The sequence below is a fragment of the Sapajus apella genome, unplaced genomic scaffold (assembly GCF_009761245.1).
Source record: "Sapajus apella isolate SASKATOON/1434 unplaced genomic scaffold, GSC_monkey_1.0 scaffold10, whole genome shotgun sequence".
Taxonomy (NCBI): domain Eukaryota; kingdom Metazoa; phylum Chordata; class Mammalia; order Primates; family Cebidae; genus Sapajus; species Sapajus apella.
In genome coordinates, this window is record NW_022436950.1 from 31,239,503 (window position 1) to 31,255,148 (window position 15,646).

At 39.9% G+C, this 15,646-nt stretch overlaps 1 protein-coding gene across 2 annotated transcripts in view; it reads left to right on the top strand.

Annotated features, from left to right (window-relative positions):
* PLEKHM3 (pleckstrin homology domain containing M3) overlaps positions 1–15,646 on the top strand; it is a 201,252-nt gene that overhangs the window by 70,865 nt on the left and 114,741 nt on the right. For both annotated transcript variants that reach the window (XM_032278451.1, XM_032278452.1), the window contains exon 4: positions 4,730–4,875. In XM_032278451.1, the coding sequence (XP_032134342.1) occupies positions 4,730–4,875 (146 nt within the window). The remainder of the gene's footprint in view (positions 1–4,729; positions 4,876–15,646) is intronic.

Genomic DNA, 15,646 nt, shown 5'->3' on the forward strand with positions numbered 1-15,646 from the left:
GCTGGCTCTTCCTCAGTATCACAGCTTCTGTCACAACTGCAGCCAGTTGAGCTAACTAGGTACACTTGTTAGAAGAAAGACTGTGCTTTTGTGGAGAAGTATGCCAAAATTCTGCACAATCCCCAGCAACAGATTCTTTTGGGTGTATTTAGTGAAAGGCCATTTGGGAAATGGACAGTATATGCAGCAAATAGGATTTTGGTTAAATGGTGACATTTGTTTCCAAGAGTGTATCAGAGGGGAGGCTGAGCTCTTCAGAGCATGTGTTCATTAAAGATTTGAAGTGGAGTGGGAGGCAATAATAAAAAAAGGCCAGTGGGTTCTCTGGCGAGATAGTTTTTTGTTCCTATGAATTGAATACACTCTCTGAAAAGTTTCAAAAAGAGTCTGGGAAGAATGTATTTGCTTTGATCCAACATGTGGAGTGTTCCCTACTACAAATGCCCTTTAATTTAGAAACATTGCTGAAAAGTCTGTTTGAAAGTACATAAAAATATAATATGTAAATAAGCCCTAATTAGTTATTTCAATTAATTACTTTTTGTTTCTACTTTACGCTCTATTTTTCTCCCCATAATGTACCTTTTCAGAGTCCAGCTTTGGCACCCTCTAAAAAAATGGTTTTTTGTAACAGTGATTATTAAGAAAAAATTTTTCCCTGTTAAAAACCCCACAATGATAAAGTGAAATCCCAGATTGTGTATCTTTATGAGGAATTGTTTCAGACAGTTTAGTCCATGATTTGCTACTATGATAGTAAAGGAAATTTTGCAGTTAATTGAAAAAACTCATGTTTCCTTCTTCAAATAAATGGCATGTGTTGTTTTTTAGAAAACGAATCTACATCAGGCCACTAACTAGCCTCTAATCTTTTCCAACTATTCTATGTTCTTCCAAATACAAATATATTGGATTTAGGGGTTAAAAGTTTCATTCTTTCCAAAGTAAATAGGATACTCCCAGTGGAGACAAGAATGCTCTGGAAAAACACTGGCAAAATGAAGTCAGGTTGTTTCTACATAGCCAGTTTTTTAGAAATTGACTGAGAACCTAAAATATTGATTTTTTTGAAGCCTACAGGGTAAATTATGTGACAAATTCTGAGCTTTTCACTGAGTGGTCTGCACACCCTCTGCACTTTTGTTGGGTAGAAGCAGAATTTTAGAGCTTGAGGGACCTTGGAGGTCACCTAGAAATCAGGGAGCAATTCTCAGCTTTCAGCCATCAAAGTCCCTGGTGTGGGTTGGGGATAGGATGGGAAGGGGGAGGATGCTCATTAGAAATGCAGATTTTTGGTCCCTATCCAAGACCTACAGAGCCAAAATCGCTTGAGTGGGAAGAAGGGTCCACATTTTTCACACACATCTCCAGAAAATTCCATTGCTCACTCAAATTTGGCAATTCATCAATTAAGGCTAACACATTATTTTGTGGTGAGGAGGCAAGGCCTAGAGAGGCTGATGGTCAGGCTCACAGTGGTCCCTATGTAGACTCAGGCTTCCTGCCTTTAGACTAGTGATTGTCTGCACCCCATGTGTCTAAAGTAGTTTTGAGCATGCAGACAGGTTCAAACCTACTTCTGGGTCATTAGGGTGATTTCAGCACCAAGAGTAGGATAGCATGGTTCTTAATAAGGTATGAAAGTAAAGACACCCAAAGACTAAAGGTAGGTGTTTATGTGCTGCTGCTTATGTCTAAACTAAAACCTGAATGGACCTTATCCATTTTCTCTCATCCTTTCTGTCTTTTATGAGCCTGGAGACCTGTGCACAGTTGTGAGGATGTTAACTCAGTTAATTGAGTTGATCCCTTAGCATGGTGAGCTTTGGATCTGTGTGCCCAGTTGATATGAACGTTCTTAAGCTATAGGCTTTCTTAAAATGGAGGTTTGTATATTTTAATATTGCCTATATATGTTGCATCCAGAAAATTAGAATAAGGTCATTAAAATTATAGACAGATAAACCCAGTAGTGCCTACTAGGGAATATATAAATATCCAGCAAATGCTTATTGATGTCTGTTATGTCCAAAATTTATTTTTTCAGTGTTCTGTGGTGAGAATTTAAACTGTAATGATGATCTTGAATTTCTGCAAGATCATAATCACCTTTTAAGTCATTAGGAAAGATTGGATTCTACTCAGTGTCATTTTAGTGTCAGCCAATTTGTCTATTAATTTTTGGAAACATCAGTATCCCACTGTCTAGGATATGTTAAGTTCCACTGAACTCTGTTCCACAGTTCATTTTTTTTTCTTTTCCTTTCCCTCTCTTTCTCTCACTCTCTTTTCTTTCTTTTCTTTCTTTCCTTCCTTCCTTCCTTTTCTTTCTTTCTTTCCTTCATTCCTTCTCTCTCTCTCCTTCTTTCTTTCCTAGAGCTTTCCTCTATCACTCAGGCTAGAGTGCAATGGCATGATCACAGCTCACTGCAGCCTTGACTTCCTGGGTTCAAGTGATCCTCCCACCTCAGCCTCCCCAGCAGCTGGGATTACAGGCCCTCATCACAATACCTAGTGAATTTTTTTGTATTTTTTATAGAAACAAGGTTTCACCATGTTGCCCAGGCTGGACTCAAACTCCTGGACTCAAGCAATCCACTGGCCTTGGCCTCCCAAAGAGCTAGGATTACAGGTGTGAGCAACCACACCTGGCCAGTTCCACAGTTCTATGCGAACATAGGTCATGTATAATTCTTAGAATAGGCAACATATTTTAACAGGGATATTAATGAAAGGCTGTTTTGAGAAGCAGGTGATCAGGTTAAGAGGATCAGTTTTGGAATCGCTTTGGAAAATTAAAATTTCTGTATATACAGTTTATGTGAATGTGCATGTGCCAGATAGTACCGAGTTTATCATTCCTTCAACATAAATATTTATTGATTGTCCCCTGTGTGTAAAGCTCTATGTGAATTGCTGAGAATAAAAAAAAATAGATCTGAGAAGTTTCTAGCGTGGTCCTGGTTGGACAAGCCCATAAAAAGGCATGATAATTTCAAAAGGCACGTGCTAAATGCCAAATGAGTAATATAGTCAGTAAGTGCAGGGAGCAGCACTCCAACATTCACAGTGCTGTAACTGTGGCAAGGTCTCCTTTGTCAATCAGGAGCTACATGTGTGTTGGTTTTAACCCTTCTTTCACACATTTCTCATTCCTTAGCCAGTCTGAAGAACAGGAGCTTGTTATGATCTTTTTGCTGCTCAATAGTAAAGAAATAGCCATTCTAGAAAGGAACTGGATCAAGTTCTGGAAGCCTAATGCTAATATATTTACTTATCTTCTTCCTATTTCTCTTGTATTTAAAAACAATGAGCTATAATTCTCTTTCCAGAGGATGCACTAGAAACTGCTTAATTACTGATGCCATTGTATTTGTAATGAAAATGAAAGTTCTGTTGAGTCTTGCAATACTTTCATTCATGGAATTCATGTGAATCAGAATCTTCTTAGGTTGGTAGTTTGTTAAATAAATGTGTTTGACCTTCTTGTAATGGCAATGGGTTACAACACTGATCATTATGTTATTATTACCAGTAGTAGTAGTACTCATTGTAGTAGTACTGAAAGATTAATTCATTTTTGCCCTACTTCATGAAATAGGCTTAATGTCAGATCTTTTTGATCAATATAGTTCTTGGTATCAAACCATAAAATGGGCCACATATAAGGATTTCTAAAATGAAAGCTACAGACCAGAAATGTCAGAATATTGATGCTATTTGTGTATTCTTGACTACCTATTCTGGATCTGCCAGGATTTTGTCCTTGGGGATGATCGTGGTAGAATTTACATACTCAGTAGAAAATAGTTTTTCCTACCTAAAGAAAACAAATGGTTTCCCTGTGGAAGGGCTACGATTATTACCAGGTTCCCTGACAGTGCCAAGACAGTGCTCACAGAATCATGGAGTTTCTTGGATCTGAAAAAGGCATTGTAGGCAACAGTAGTCTTAGGGAAGATTCGTTGAAGTAAAGAGCAGAGAATAGAGTGCTGTGTAAGGGGAGGTAATACGTGTTAATGTACGGAGGGTGGAGTAAGCACACTGTATTTATCTGGGTACCAGTGAGGAGGGTTCTCTGACTGGAATAAAGTGATTACATTCCCATTGGACAGTAGTGGGAGGGGAAGTTAGAAAGGCGAGATCCAATCAGAGGCCAAATTCCTTACAGTGATTTAGTAAGCAAAGGAAGGCTACATAGCAGTTTCGGGAATTATTTTAGCATCAGACAAATTTAGAGCCAAATCCAAGCTCCGGCTTTTTCTTGGCTAGGTAAACTCAGAAAAGATACTTAACCTCATAAAAATCTTAGATTCTTCATCTATAAAATAGAGTCAATAATATCTTTCTCATAGAGAAGTTGTGCTGATTAAAGAAGATTCTATATGAGAAGCCCTCAGCAAAATGCTTGGTGGAAATGGAGTTCTGAGCAGGGCAGTGAGGAGATAAAGGCAGGTTGTAGAGAGACTGATCTCTGGCAGCTGTATGCAGAAGAGATGGAATCGAAGAGACCAGAGATGGGGCACTAGTTTATGGCATAGCAATACCCTAGGAGGTGAAGGTGCAGGCTGTCATACTAGGAAGAAGAGGACACAACTGTACAACTCTATTCTCTTTTTCATTGCAGACTTTCGTTTACCTTGTTCTGTGATGTTAGAGCTCTATAACCTTGTTCTGTGGTGTTAAAAGTACAACAGCAATCATAGATTCTTTCTTTTTCCTTGAACAGGCTGCCAGCGATCCATAGGTCTTTCCAATGGGAAAGCCAAGGTGTGCAACTACAGTGGGTGGTATTACTGCAGCAGCTGCCACGTGGACGACAGCTTTCTCATCCCAGCACGCATAGTCCACAACTGGGACACTTCAAAATATAAGGTAGGTACAAAAACTGGGCTCACTTCATAATAATAATTCAGGTGTTCATGTGTTCTCCGGTGGATTATAAAGATAGTGATCAAACAATTTGAAGCAGATATGATTAGTAGTCTCATAAAAGCTGCAAGACCTTACCTAATGCTTCTTATATATCTCACAGTTGAAAGACTTCTTAACTATGACTCTTATTAGTTTCCTCATTTGAAAAGACATATAGAGCAGTTTTTACTTCTGGTGCTAAGAGAGAATTCTGAGAGAAAGGAACCTCTTTTATTATTTTTTATTTGATCTTATCTTCAACCTCACAACACTATGGGAAGATAAAAATGGGAAAATAATACACACATGAGCATGCTAGTGATCTTTCTAGGCAAGGACTTTTATAATCCAAGATACTTCTTTTTTGTTTTGTTTTGATTCATTTGTTTGTGTCTAGGTTTTTTTGTTTTTTTTTTTTTTTGAGACAGTAGTCCCAAAGTACAATTCCAAGTAGCTGGAATTACACATGCATACCACCAAGCCCAGCTAATTTTTGTAGTTTTAGTAGAGACAGGGTTTCACCATGTTGCCCAGCCTGGCAACATGGTGAAACCCCGTCTCGAACTCCTGCCCTGGCCTCCCAATATGCTGAGATTACAGGTGTGAGCCACTGTGTGGCCCGAGATATTTCTTACAGTAGAGTAGTGCTCCTACTCATGTGAAGGTCAGTCTTCTAGCAAATCCAGGCCTTTGGAACTAGAACCAGAACCTTGAGCGAAGCTAAGAAGACTTCTGAGTAGGGGCCAACAGCAAGAAACAATACACTGAGCCATCCTCAGGCCTTCATCAGACTGTGGTTTTTTAAAAAGGAGAGAAAGTGAGCATCACAGGTATAGGCTAACAGCTTTGCAAATTAACTGCTAACAGCCAAAGAGGCTATTCAGGAAGTATAAATAGCAGGCTTAGTAGCTCTAAAAATCCAAGTCAATAGAGGAGAAGAGGAACAGGGGACACTCAGACTTCGGAGAGGAAGTTTGGAATGGGGACACTCAAACTTAGGCACGTAGAGACGAGAGGAGGGACCAGCAAAGGAGGCCAAGAAGGAGTGAGCAGTGAGGTAGAAGGATCCCAGGGTGTGTGACAAGCCACGTGAAGAAAGCATTTCCAGATGAATTGTGACAGATGCTGATAGGTCAAGTAAGATGAGCACTGAGAACTGACGACTGGCTTTAGTAATGTGGAGGTAATTAGTGACCTTAATGAAAGCAGTTTGAATGGAGTGGTGGGAGCAAAGGTCTGATTGAAGTGGATTCAACATAGAATAGAGAGAGAGAAACAAGAATAGACAACTCTTTTGAGAAGTTTTGCTATAAAGGGAAGAAGAGACATCAGGAGTAACTTGAAGGGAAGTAGAATCAAGTTAGGTTTGATTTTTGTTTTGTTTTGTTTTGTTTTAATGGAAAAAATAACCGTATGTTTTCTACACTGATGTAAACTATCCAGAAGAGAGAGAATTGCTAGAATGATACAGTTGACTCACTGTGAATGATGGAATTGTGTAAACAATAGAAGGGTTTGACTATTGCTTGGAGCATGAAATAAGAGAAAAAGCTGTCTGTGGCCATTGGGGCCAGTAGGTACTTAGATGCGATATTAGAAGCTTGTTGAAGTTGTCTTCCATTTATGTCATTAGCTTTCATCAAATTCTTTTATTTCTGCATCTGTGATCTTAAAGAGATGAAATACCCAGTCCAAGACACCCTATAAAGTGCTATTATCTTCTACTTCATAGAGAAAAGAGGGATGATTATGCAATAAGCCTGCCAACTGACCTACAAACATGCCTACATCCGCATCTATCCTCATTGTCCTCCTTCCAGCCACCGAAGAAACATTACTGGTCTTGCGAAAGTTTATCCCTGCTGCCTGTGTTCATGGTCTTCTCCTCTCTTCTCCATCACAGTTTTGCCAGATCTCTTCTCTTCTCCATCACAATTTTGCCAAATCTTGTTGACTCTTGGCAGTTTCTTATTCTATTGGACTGTATCTAGGATACACTATTTAACCAGATGGACCATACTCCCCTTGAATTCTCCTGCCTTGGTTTTGATAACACACCCCTAGTTCTCCTTCTAACTCTTCTTTTTCAATCACCTTTTCTAATTTCTTGTCCTCTGCCTATACCTTTAATAGTGGACTTTCTTAAGACTCATTATTTTGTTTCCCGCTTTACACTCTTTCTACTGGGCATCTCCTCCCCTACATGGTTTTAACTACCAGGACTCATATGCTGACAATTCGTACTTTTATCTGCAGCTCCAGTTTTGCTACTGAAATTGAGATCTGTGGCTTTAATTGCCTATTGGACATCTCAGCTTTAGTTTTCAACCTACTAGTCTTCGAGATATGTAAACTGGTTAGGTATATGGTACAGCATTTCCACCCTTGCATTAAAAAGGTATTCGAATTTGGCAAGCCCAGGAATCTAAGTTCTTACCGAGGTAGCACTCTAGGCTTAGGATTCTATTATAATCCTGCATCTTACATACATAATAGATAACATACTTAATTACCTGATATGACCAGAAGCTTTTCTGATCCTTCTGCCAGAATGTGTGACATCTGCCTTGAATGTACCTTCTGTGCAAGGTGCATCCTGTAGAAACAGGCTGTATGACTGCTTTTAAAATTGATCCGTAATAGTTGTAGATGTTTATAGGGTATATGTAATATTTTGATACATACATACAGCATGTAATAATTAAATCAGGGTATCCATCACCTCAAATATTTATCATTTCTTTGGGTTGGGAACATTCAAAATGTTTTCTTCTAGATATTTTTGAAATATACAATAATTATGAACTATAGTTGCCCTACTATGCTATTAAACACTAGAACTTCTTTCCAACTGTATTTTTATACCCATTAGCCAACCGTTCTTCATTCCCCTCTTCCCCCTACTTTTCTTAGCCTCCTGTAACCACCATTCTACTCACCACCTCCATGAGATCAACTTTTTGGCTCCCACATGTGAGTGAGAGTGTCGTTTCTGTGCCTGGCTTATTTCACTTTAATTTCCAGTTCTATCCATGTTGTTGCAAATGAGAGAATTTTATTTATTTATTTATTTATTTATTTATTTATTTTTGAGACGGAGCTTCGCTCTTGTTACCCAGGCTGGAGTGCAATGACACGATCTTGGCTTACCACAACCTCCGCCTCCTGGGTTCAGGCAATTCTCCTGCCTCAGCCTCCTGAGTAGCTGGGACTACAGGCACGCGCCACCATGCCCAGCTAATTATTTGTATTTTGAGTAGAGATGGGGTTTCACCATGTTGACCAGAATAGTCTCGATATCTTGACCTCATGATCCACCCGCCTTGGCCTCCCAAAGTGCTGGGATTACAGGCATGAGCCACCACACCCGGCCTATTTATTTATTTTGAAACAGGGTTTCACTCTGTCACTCAAGGTGGAGTACAGTGGCACACTCATGGCTCACTGCAGTCTTGACCTCCTGGGCTCAAGCAGTCCTCCCACCTTAGCCTCCCAACTAGCTGGGACTATAGGTGCACACCACTACATCTGACTAATTTTTGTATTTTTTGTAGAGTCTGGGTTTCGCCATCTTGCCCAGAATGGCCTCAAACTCCTGAGCTCAAGCAATCTTCCCACCTTGGCCTCCCAAAGTGCTGGAATTACAGGCATGAGCCAGAACACCTGGCCAAGAATTTCATTCTTTTTTATGGCTGAATAATATCCCATTGTGTATAAATACCAGATTATCTGTTCGTCCATTGATGGGCACTTAAGTTGATTCCATATCTACCTTCTTTTGTATATATATCTAGCAGTAAGATTGCTGGATCATATGTTAATTTTATTTTTAATTTATTGAAGAACTCCCATACTGTTTTCCACAGTGGCTGTGCTAATTTACATTCCCACTAGCAGTGTCTGAGCATTCATTCCCTTTTCTCCACATCCTCACCAGCACCTGTTATTTTCTGTCTTTTTGGTAATAGCCATTTTAACTGGAATAAGATGATATCTCATTGTGGTTTTGATTTGCATTTCCCTGATGATTAGTGATGTTGAGTTTTTTGTTTTTGTTTTTGTTTTTTTGAGACATAGTTTCACTCTTGTCGCCCAGGCTGGAGTGCAATGGCATGATCTCGGCTCACCACAACCTCCACCTCCCGGATTCAAGCAATTCTCCTGCCTCAGCCTCCCAAGTAGGTGGGACTACAGGCGCGCACCACCACGCCCAGCTAATTTTTGTATTTTTAGTAGAGACGGGGTTTTACCATGTTGACCAGGATGGTCTCGATCTCTTGACCTCGTGATCCAACCGTCTTGGCTTCCCAAAGTCCTGGGATTACACGCATGAGTCACCGCACCCGGCCGATGTCGAGCATTTTTTAACATGCCTGTCTATTCAGATCTTTTGCCCATTTTAAAATAAGATTTTGTTGTTGTTGTTCTTATTGGGTTGAGTTGCTTATATTCTGGCTATTAATCCTTTTCAGATTAATGACTTGCACATATTTTCTTCTATTTTGTATATTGTCTCCTCACTTTGTTGGTTGTTTCTTTTGCTATACAGAAGGTTTTTAGCTTGATGTAATCCTGCTTACCTATTTTTTCTCTTGTTGCCTGTGCTTTTGAGATCTTACCCAAAAAATGTTTGCCCAGACGAATGTTTTGAAGCATTTTTCCAATGCTTCCTTCTGGTAATTTTATTTAGGTCTTACATTTTATTTAGGTCTTACATTTCAGTTTTTAATACATTTTTGTTTGATTTTTGTATATGCTGAGGGGTCTAGTTTCATTCTTGTGCATATGGATATCCAGTCTTCCCAACACCATTTACGGAGGAGACTGTCCTTTCCCCAATATATGTCCTTGGCAGCTCTGTTGAAAATGAGTTGGCTGTAAATGCATGGATTTGTTTCTAGGTTCTCTGTTCTGTTCCATTGGTGTCTGTTTTTATGCCACCTTGCTAACAGATGTCTGAGACTTACTTTCATTGTAACTATGTCATCTGGGAGCAAGTAGGTGGGTAAGGGACCTAGAGCTGTCACCTACCTGGAATCTTTGAAGTCTAAAACAAACATGAAAATTGTGAGTGGCCAATTGGTTTTGTCCTTTTCTAATATATCCCTGGGCAACTCTGTTTCCAGTTCTACCCAATAATCATCCAAATCTTCACTGTTTTCAAGATGCTTCATTCTAATTCTTCTCAGCATATGACCTTGTCTTCTACTTCAGGGAGAAAAATGAAGTTATGAAATATGAATATGAATATCTACAAATCTATCTATATTTGTACCTATCCTGTTTTCCCTCCTGTCTTGAGAAAAAGAAGAACCTCTTCTCTTGTTTAGTGACCATCTTTCTACCTGTGCTCCAGATACTTTTATCCATCTAGGGAACCCCTGTTTATTCTTTGAGAGCTAAAGAAGGCATGTCCTCCGTGGTAATAGCTTATCTGTTGCTCCTCACCACTCCCCATTGACTGCGTTGCTGGCTCTCTCCTTCGTGCCACCATCATGTCACGTGGACCTTGAGAACTGCACTTAATAGCAGGAGCTTAGAAAACCTCTACCCTTTATCAGGTGCTTGATTTTTGGGGGGACATTGCTTGAATTTCCTAGAGCCTCAGTTTTGTAACCTGTAAAACAAGCCCAGACTTTCAGGGTTCAAGTCTTGGCATTGTCACTTGCTAGTTAGCTGTTTAACCTAGACAAGTTAGACTCTGTGCTTCAGTTTTCTCATATGTAAATAAGAATATTCATGCCTTATAGAGTTACTGCTGGGGAAATGGGTGAATGCATGTATCATGTTTAGAACAGTGCCCAGCACATAGTGTACACCAAGTAAGTATTTGTTCTCATCATAATTTCACATATTTACCTGAAACAGTTGTGTGGATTGGGATAATATAAGAAAAGCACTTAGCTGGCCGGGCGCAGTGGCTCATGCCTGTAATCCCAGCACTTTGAGAGGCTGAGGTGGGTGGATCACCTGAGGTCAGGAGTTCGCAACCAGCCTGACCAACATGGAGAAACCCCATCTCTACTAAAAATACAAAATTACCCGGGCATGGTGGCGCATGCCTGTAATCCTAGCTACTCGGGAGGCTGGGATTGAACTCGGGAGGTGGAGGTTGCAGTGAGCCAAGATCGCTCCACTGGACTCCAGCCTGAGCAAAAAGAGTGAAACTCTGTCTCAAAAAAAAAAAAAAAAAGAAAGAAAGAAAGAAAAGAAAAGCACTTAATGAATGGATGCTGTTACTATTTTTATTATCATAACAGCTATATAACAGCTAGTTCCTTGTCTATTTTCTCTATAACAGTGAGCTCTCTGGGCACACAGAATGTGTTTTAGCACAGTTCTGGCACATAGCAAATAAGCAGGAATGCATATTAAATAAATGAAAGAATGACGCCTGTCCCCTGGGAACCTCAATCTCAACATTTCCCAAATTGGCTTTATCACATCACACTCACCAGATGTTCCCCTGAGTGCACATTACCTGCCTTGGTGAACGGCCCACAGTCACCACTGCCAGACGTGGGAGACCTCCTGGACTCCTCCCTCTCCCAAACCTACACTGCCTAAGCCACTAGCAAAACCAAGCCTTAATTTTAGTTCTTGAGGTCATGCTCTCCACTGTACTCCCGTCCCACCGCACTAACTCCAACCCTCAGTCTCACTCACATGAAGGAAGTCAGGAGCCTCCTATTTGTGCTTCCTGCCTTTAAGCGTTGCTCTCTGGTTGTTATATTTCAAAAGAAAAGTCCAAATCTTACCTTAAGTAAGTTTCTTACTCTCTCTTAGTCTTAGCTTCTTTGTCTTTGGAATGTAAATAATAATAGAACCCAGTTCATAAGGTTGCTGTTTGCTTAAATGAGTGACTCACAGAAAGCACCTGGCACAGGGTGTGGCACGTCGTAAGCCCACAGTTATGGTTAGCTTTTACTACGATTGTATACAGGACAAATACAAGTCTCTTAGCCGTCGCGATCCTTAGTCCCTGCCTGCCTTCCTAGCTCCTTCATCCATAACTGTTCCTTAGCACCAATCTCTTTAGTAATATTACAGTTATCCATCTATTTCCTTGTCATGCCATGCTATTTCACACCTCTTGTCTTCCTGTTGTCCTCACCCACAACAGCAAATCCTAAAACCCAGCTTAAAACTGCTTTTCCTCTCCTGATTCTTTCCTTCCCCTCTACCAGACAAAATTATCATTCTGTCCTCTGCTTCTTGTACTTGACACTTTGAATATAGGCTATAAATATATTTGCCATGTGTGTATTAGATAAAAACTTACTTAGAGGGAAAGAATGCTAGTTGAGCTTGGTTTAGAAGTTTTAGATTAATCTGCTTGGAGCGGGGCTTTGACGGCTATGAGAGGTGTATAGAGAGCAAGAAAGTGAGGCAGTCCCAGCCCTGTGATCCATAGGCACGTGGCACCTGCCAGCAGAATGCACACCAATTGGTGAAGCAAAAGCAGAAAAGGTGGCACTGAATGAGAAAAATGAAAAGGCAAGCATGGCTGATGAGGAGGAGATCCAAGTCCATTTGCAATGAGCTCTGAAGGCCACAGAAACCACCAATTTAGCCATCATCGACACTCAGAATCTCTCTGTAAAGCAGGATGTTTTGTTGTGGTGGTCATTCAAGTAACTAGGTTTGATTTTGAGAGGATAGGTAGGTCATTGAAGATATTAGGTACACTTGCTTCATCCATGCTGCACATGAGGAAAATCTCCTTTGTCAGACCGCTCCTTCCCAAGTTCTTAGTGGACCAAGAAAGATTTTAAAGCAAAAATGGGCCTGGTGGATTTTATCTGCATCATCTGTCACTGGCATTAAGTAACTGCATTACATTTAGTCCGGTATCTGTCTTTGCTCAGTTATCAGGATTTAACTTAATTCTTCTAATTGTGAGGATCAATTCAGACCTATCAGTTTCCAAGACCAGACATTGTTCTGTTAGATCTGCCTGCTATCCTCAGTAGCACGTACGTGACTGGCTTGAATATCCATTTACAAAAGTGAAAAAATGGTTTTGCAGAACAGAATGAAATCTGTCATCTTAAGCATTTCCTGGCCTGCCCTCTAGAGTATTAATAACCCTAATTATTTTTTTAAAGCAGGATTTCATCTATTTTCTGGTGTTATACTGAAGATTGAATTGAGCTTCAAGATTAGAAAGCAGCTAAACCCTATCCTCAATTTCTGTAGCCATTTTCTAATAAAATTCTCTTTGAAGATAACTTTCCCTGTCCCCTAATCAAAAATATCAAGCATAGCAAAGAGGAACTCAAACAACCCAAACTCTTCCAAATAGTTCCCCTTAGTTTTGTTTAAAAAAATTTTTTTTGTTTGAATCCTAGCTGGAATATTCATATTCCATTTAGCTAGGAGGTTTCCGTGTTACATAAACCATTTCCTATCTCTACATCTTGAGAGGTATTCACGGCAAGCTCCACTGCCTTTGCAGAGCTGGGGAAAAGCTCACTGATGGGAAAAACCTTTTGATTAGAGTCATTTGCAGATTCTGAGAACAAATTGTAATTAAACTGAAGGGTTCCTAATTCCTCCTCCATTAACCCACAGTGACTGTTTTAAGAGGACTAAGAAGCATCACAGAATTGATTTTATTATGATTTTGGCTATGAATTTTTTATGATAGAGATGGGAATAAATACAGAAAGGAAATGTTTTACCAAAGCAATAAGTAGTTCTTTTACGGTAGTAAGATTATAGATTTTTTTTTTTCCTCTAGAAAAAAATTGATGTTTAGTCTCCAAATTTTTAGTAATGTGATTATATTACTTTTATAATTTTATAAATTTTAACTGTCATATTCTATTTAAGAAAATATGTATTAAAAGTTAACTTTTTTAATGTCTCAGAATCTTTTTTTTTTTTAAGACAGGGTCTTGCTCTGTTACCCAGGCTGGAGTGCAGTGGCATGATTGTAGCTCACTGCAGCCCTGAACTCTGGTGCTCAGCATCCCTCCCGCCCCAGCCTCCTGAGTAGTTGGGACTACAGGTGCATGCCACCACACCTGGCTAATTTTTATATTATTTTTTGGTAGAGACAAGGTCTCACTATGTTGCCCAGGCTGGTCTCAAACTCCTTGCCTAATACAATCCTCCTGCCTCGACCTCCCCAAGTGTTGGGATTATAGGCATGAGCCACTGTGCCTGGACCAGAATTATAAATGTAAATGATTGTTCTGTCCTATGATGATAGATAACTTGAGGGTTTAATGTGGTAAGTGAGGCTGTTTTTCCCTAAATGCCTTGTACTGCTACTTTTTTTTGAGACAGAGTTTCACTCTTGTTGCTCAGTCTGGAGGGCAGTGGCACAATCTCAGCTCACTGCAACCTCCGCTTCCTGGATCCAAGCGATTCTTTTGCCTCCCTCCCAAGCAGCTGGGACTACAGGTGCCCACCACCCACCCCTCTTCCCCCTGGCTAATTTTTGTATTTTTAGTAGAGACAGGGTTTCACCATGTTAGCCAGGCTGGTCTCGAACTCCTGAACTCAGGTAATCCATCCGCCTTGTCGTCATAAAGTGCTGGGATTACAGGCCTGAGACACCGCACCCAGCCTGCACTGCTATATTTTATTCATTCTTTTTTAAATACAGTATACTTTCAGTAAGTTCAAGTTTCAAAAAGTAAAAGGACGCATGTGTACATACATAAATAATCTTTTTACTCACCCCATTCTTCTCAGAGGCAACCAAAACACTTCTTTCTTGTGTTTCCTTCTGAGATATTCTAGGTACATGTATTTTTTATACAAAAATGATAATATAGTATATACCCTGTGCTTAGAGAGCTTCCCATTTAGATAATAAAACTCTTCCTTACACTTTTAAAAATATTTCATTATGAATTTTACACACATATACACACACACACACACACTAACTAGTTCTTTTTTTGATTTGTCCAGTGTTTTGCTATAATAGACAGTCAGTGAATATCTATATAATATTGAATATAAATGTTTTTCATTGATGAGTAAAACTGTAGATGTAGTCTGTACATTCCTAGATGTAGGTATGTCCATTGTTCGTGAATTTGATGGATAGTGCCACGTTGCCCTCAGTCAGGGTTGTGTGCTTTTTGTTTTCACCTTGGAGCTTCCTGTAGCTGCCTCTCTTCCCTTGGTGCCAGGATGTCAGTTGTCACTTCTGTTGTCTCTGTGCTGCTTCTAGCTATCTTTTCTTCTTTGTTGACTCTAAATATGTTATGAACTTAGAAACAAATAACCAAACTGTAAGAATTATGTCTAAAGCAAGAGTGTATGGTTCAAAATATGGCCAGAGCATTATATATTACTCATTCATTTGTTTAGCAAGTATTTATTGGATATTTATTGTGCTCGCTGTTCTAGGCCCTGGGGACATCATTTCTGCCCTCACGGATGCCCTTATTCTAGTGAAAGTAGAAAAACAGTAAAAAAAAAAAAAAAATACACAAATAGACTGGGCACGGCGGCTCATGCCTATAATCCCAGTGCTTTTGGAGGCTGAAGCAGAAGGATCTGCTTGAGACCAGGGGCTCAAGACCAATTTGGGCAGCATAGAAAGACCCCCATCTCTACAAAAAATTTAAAAATTAGCCAGGCGTGGTGGCATACACCTGTAGTCTTACCTAGCTACTCTAGGGGCTGAGGTGGGAGGGATCCCTTGAGCCCAGAAGTTCAAAGTTACAGTGAACTATGATTATGCCACTGCATTCCAGCCAGCCTTGAC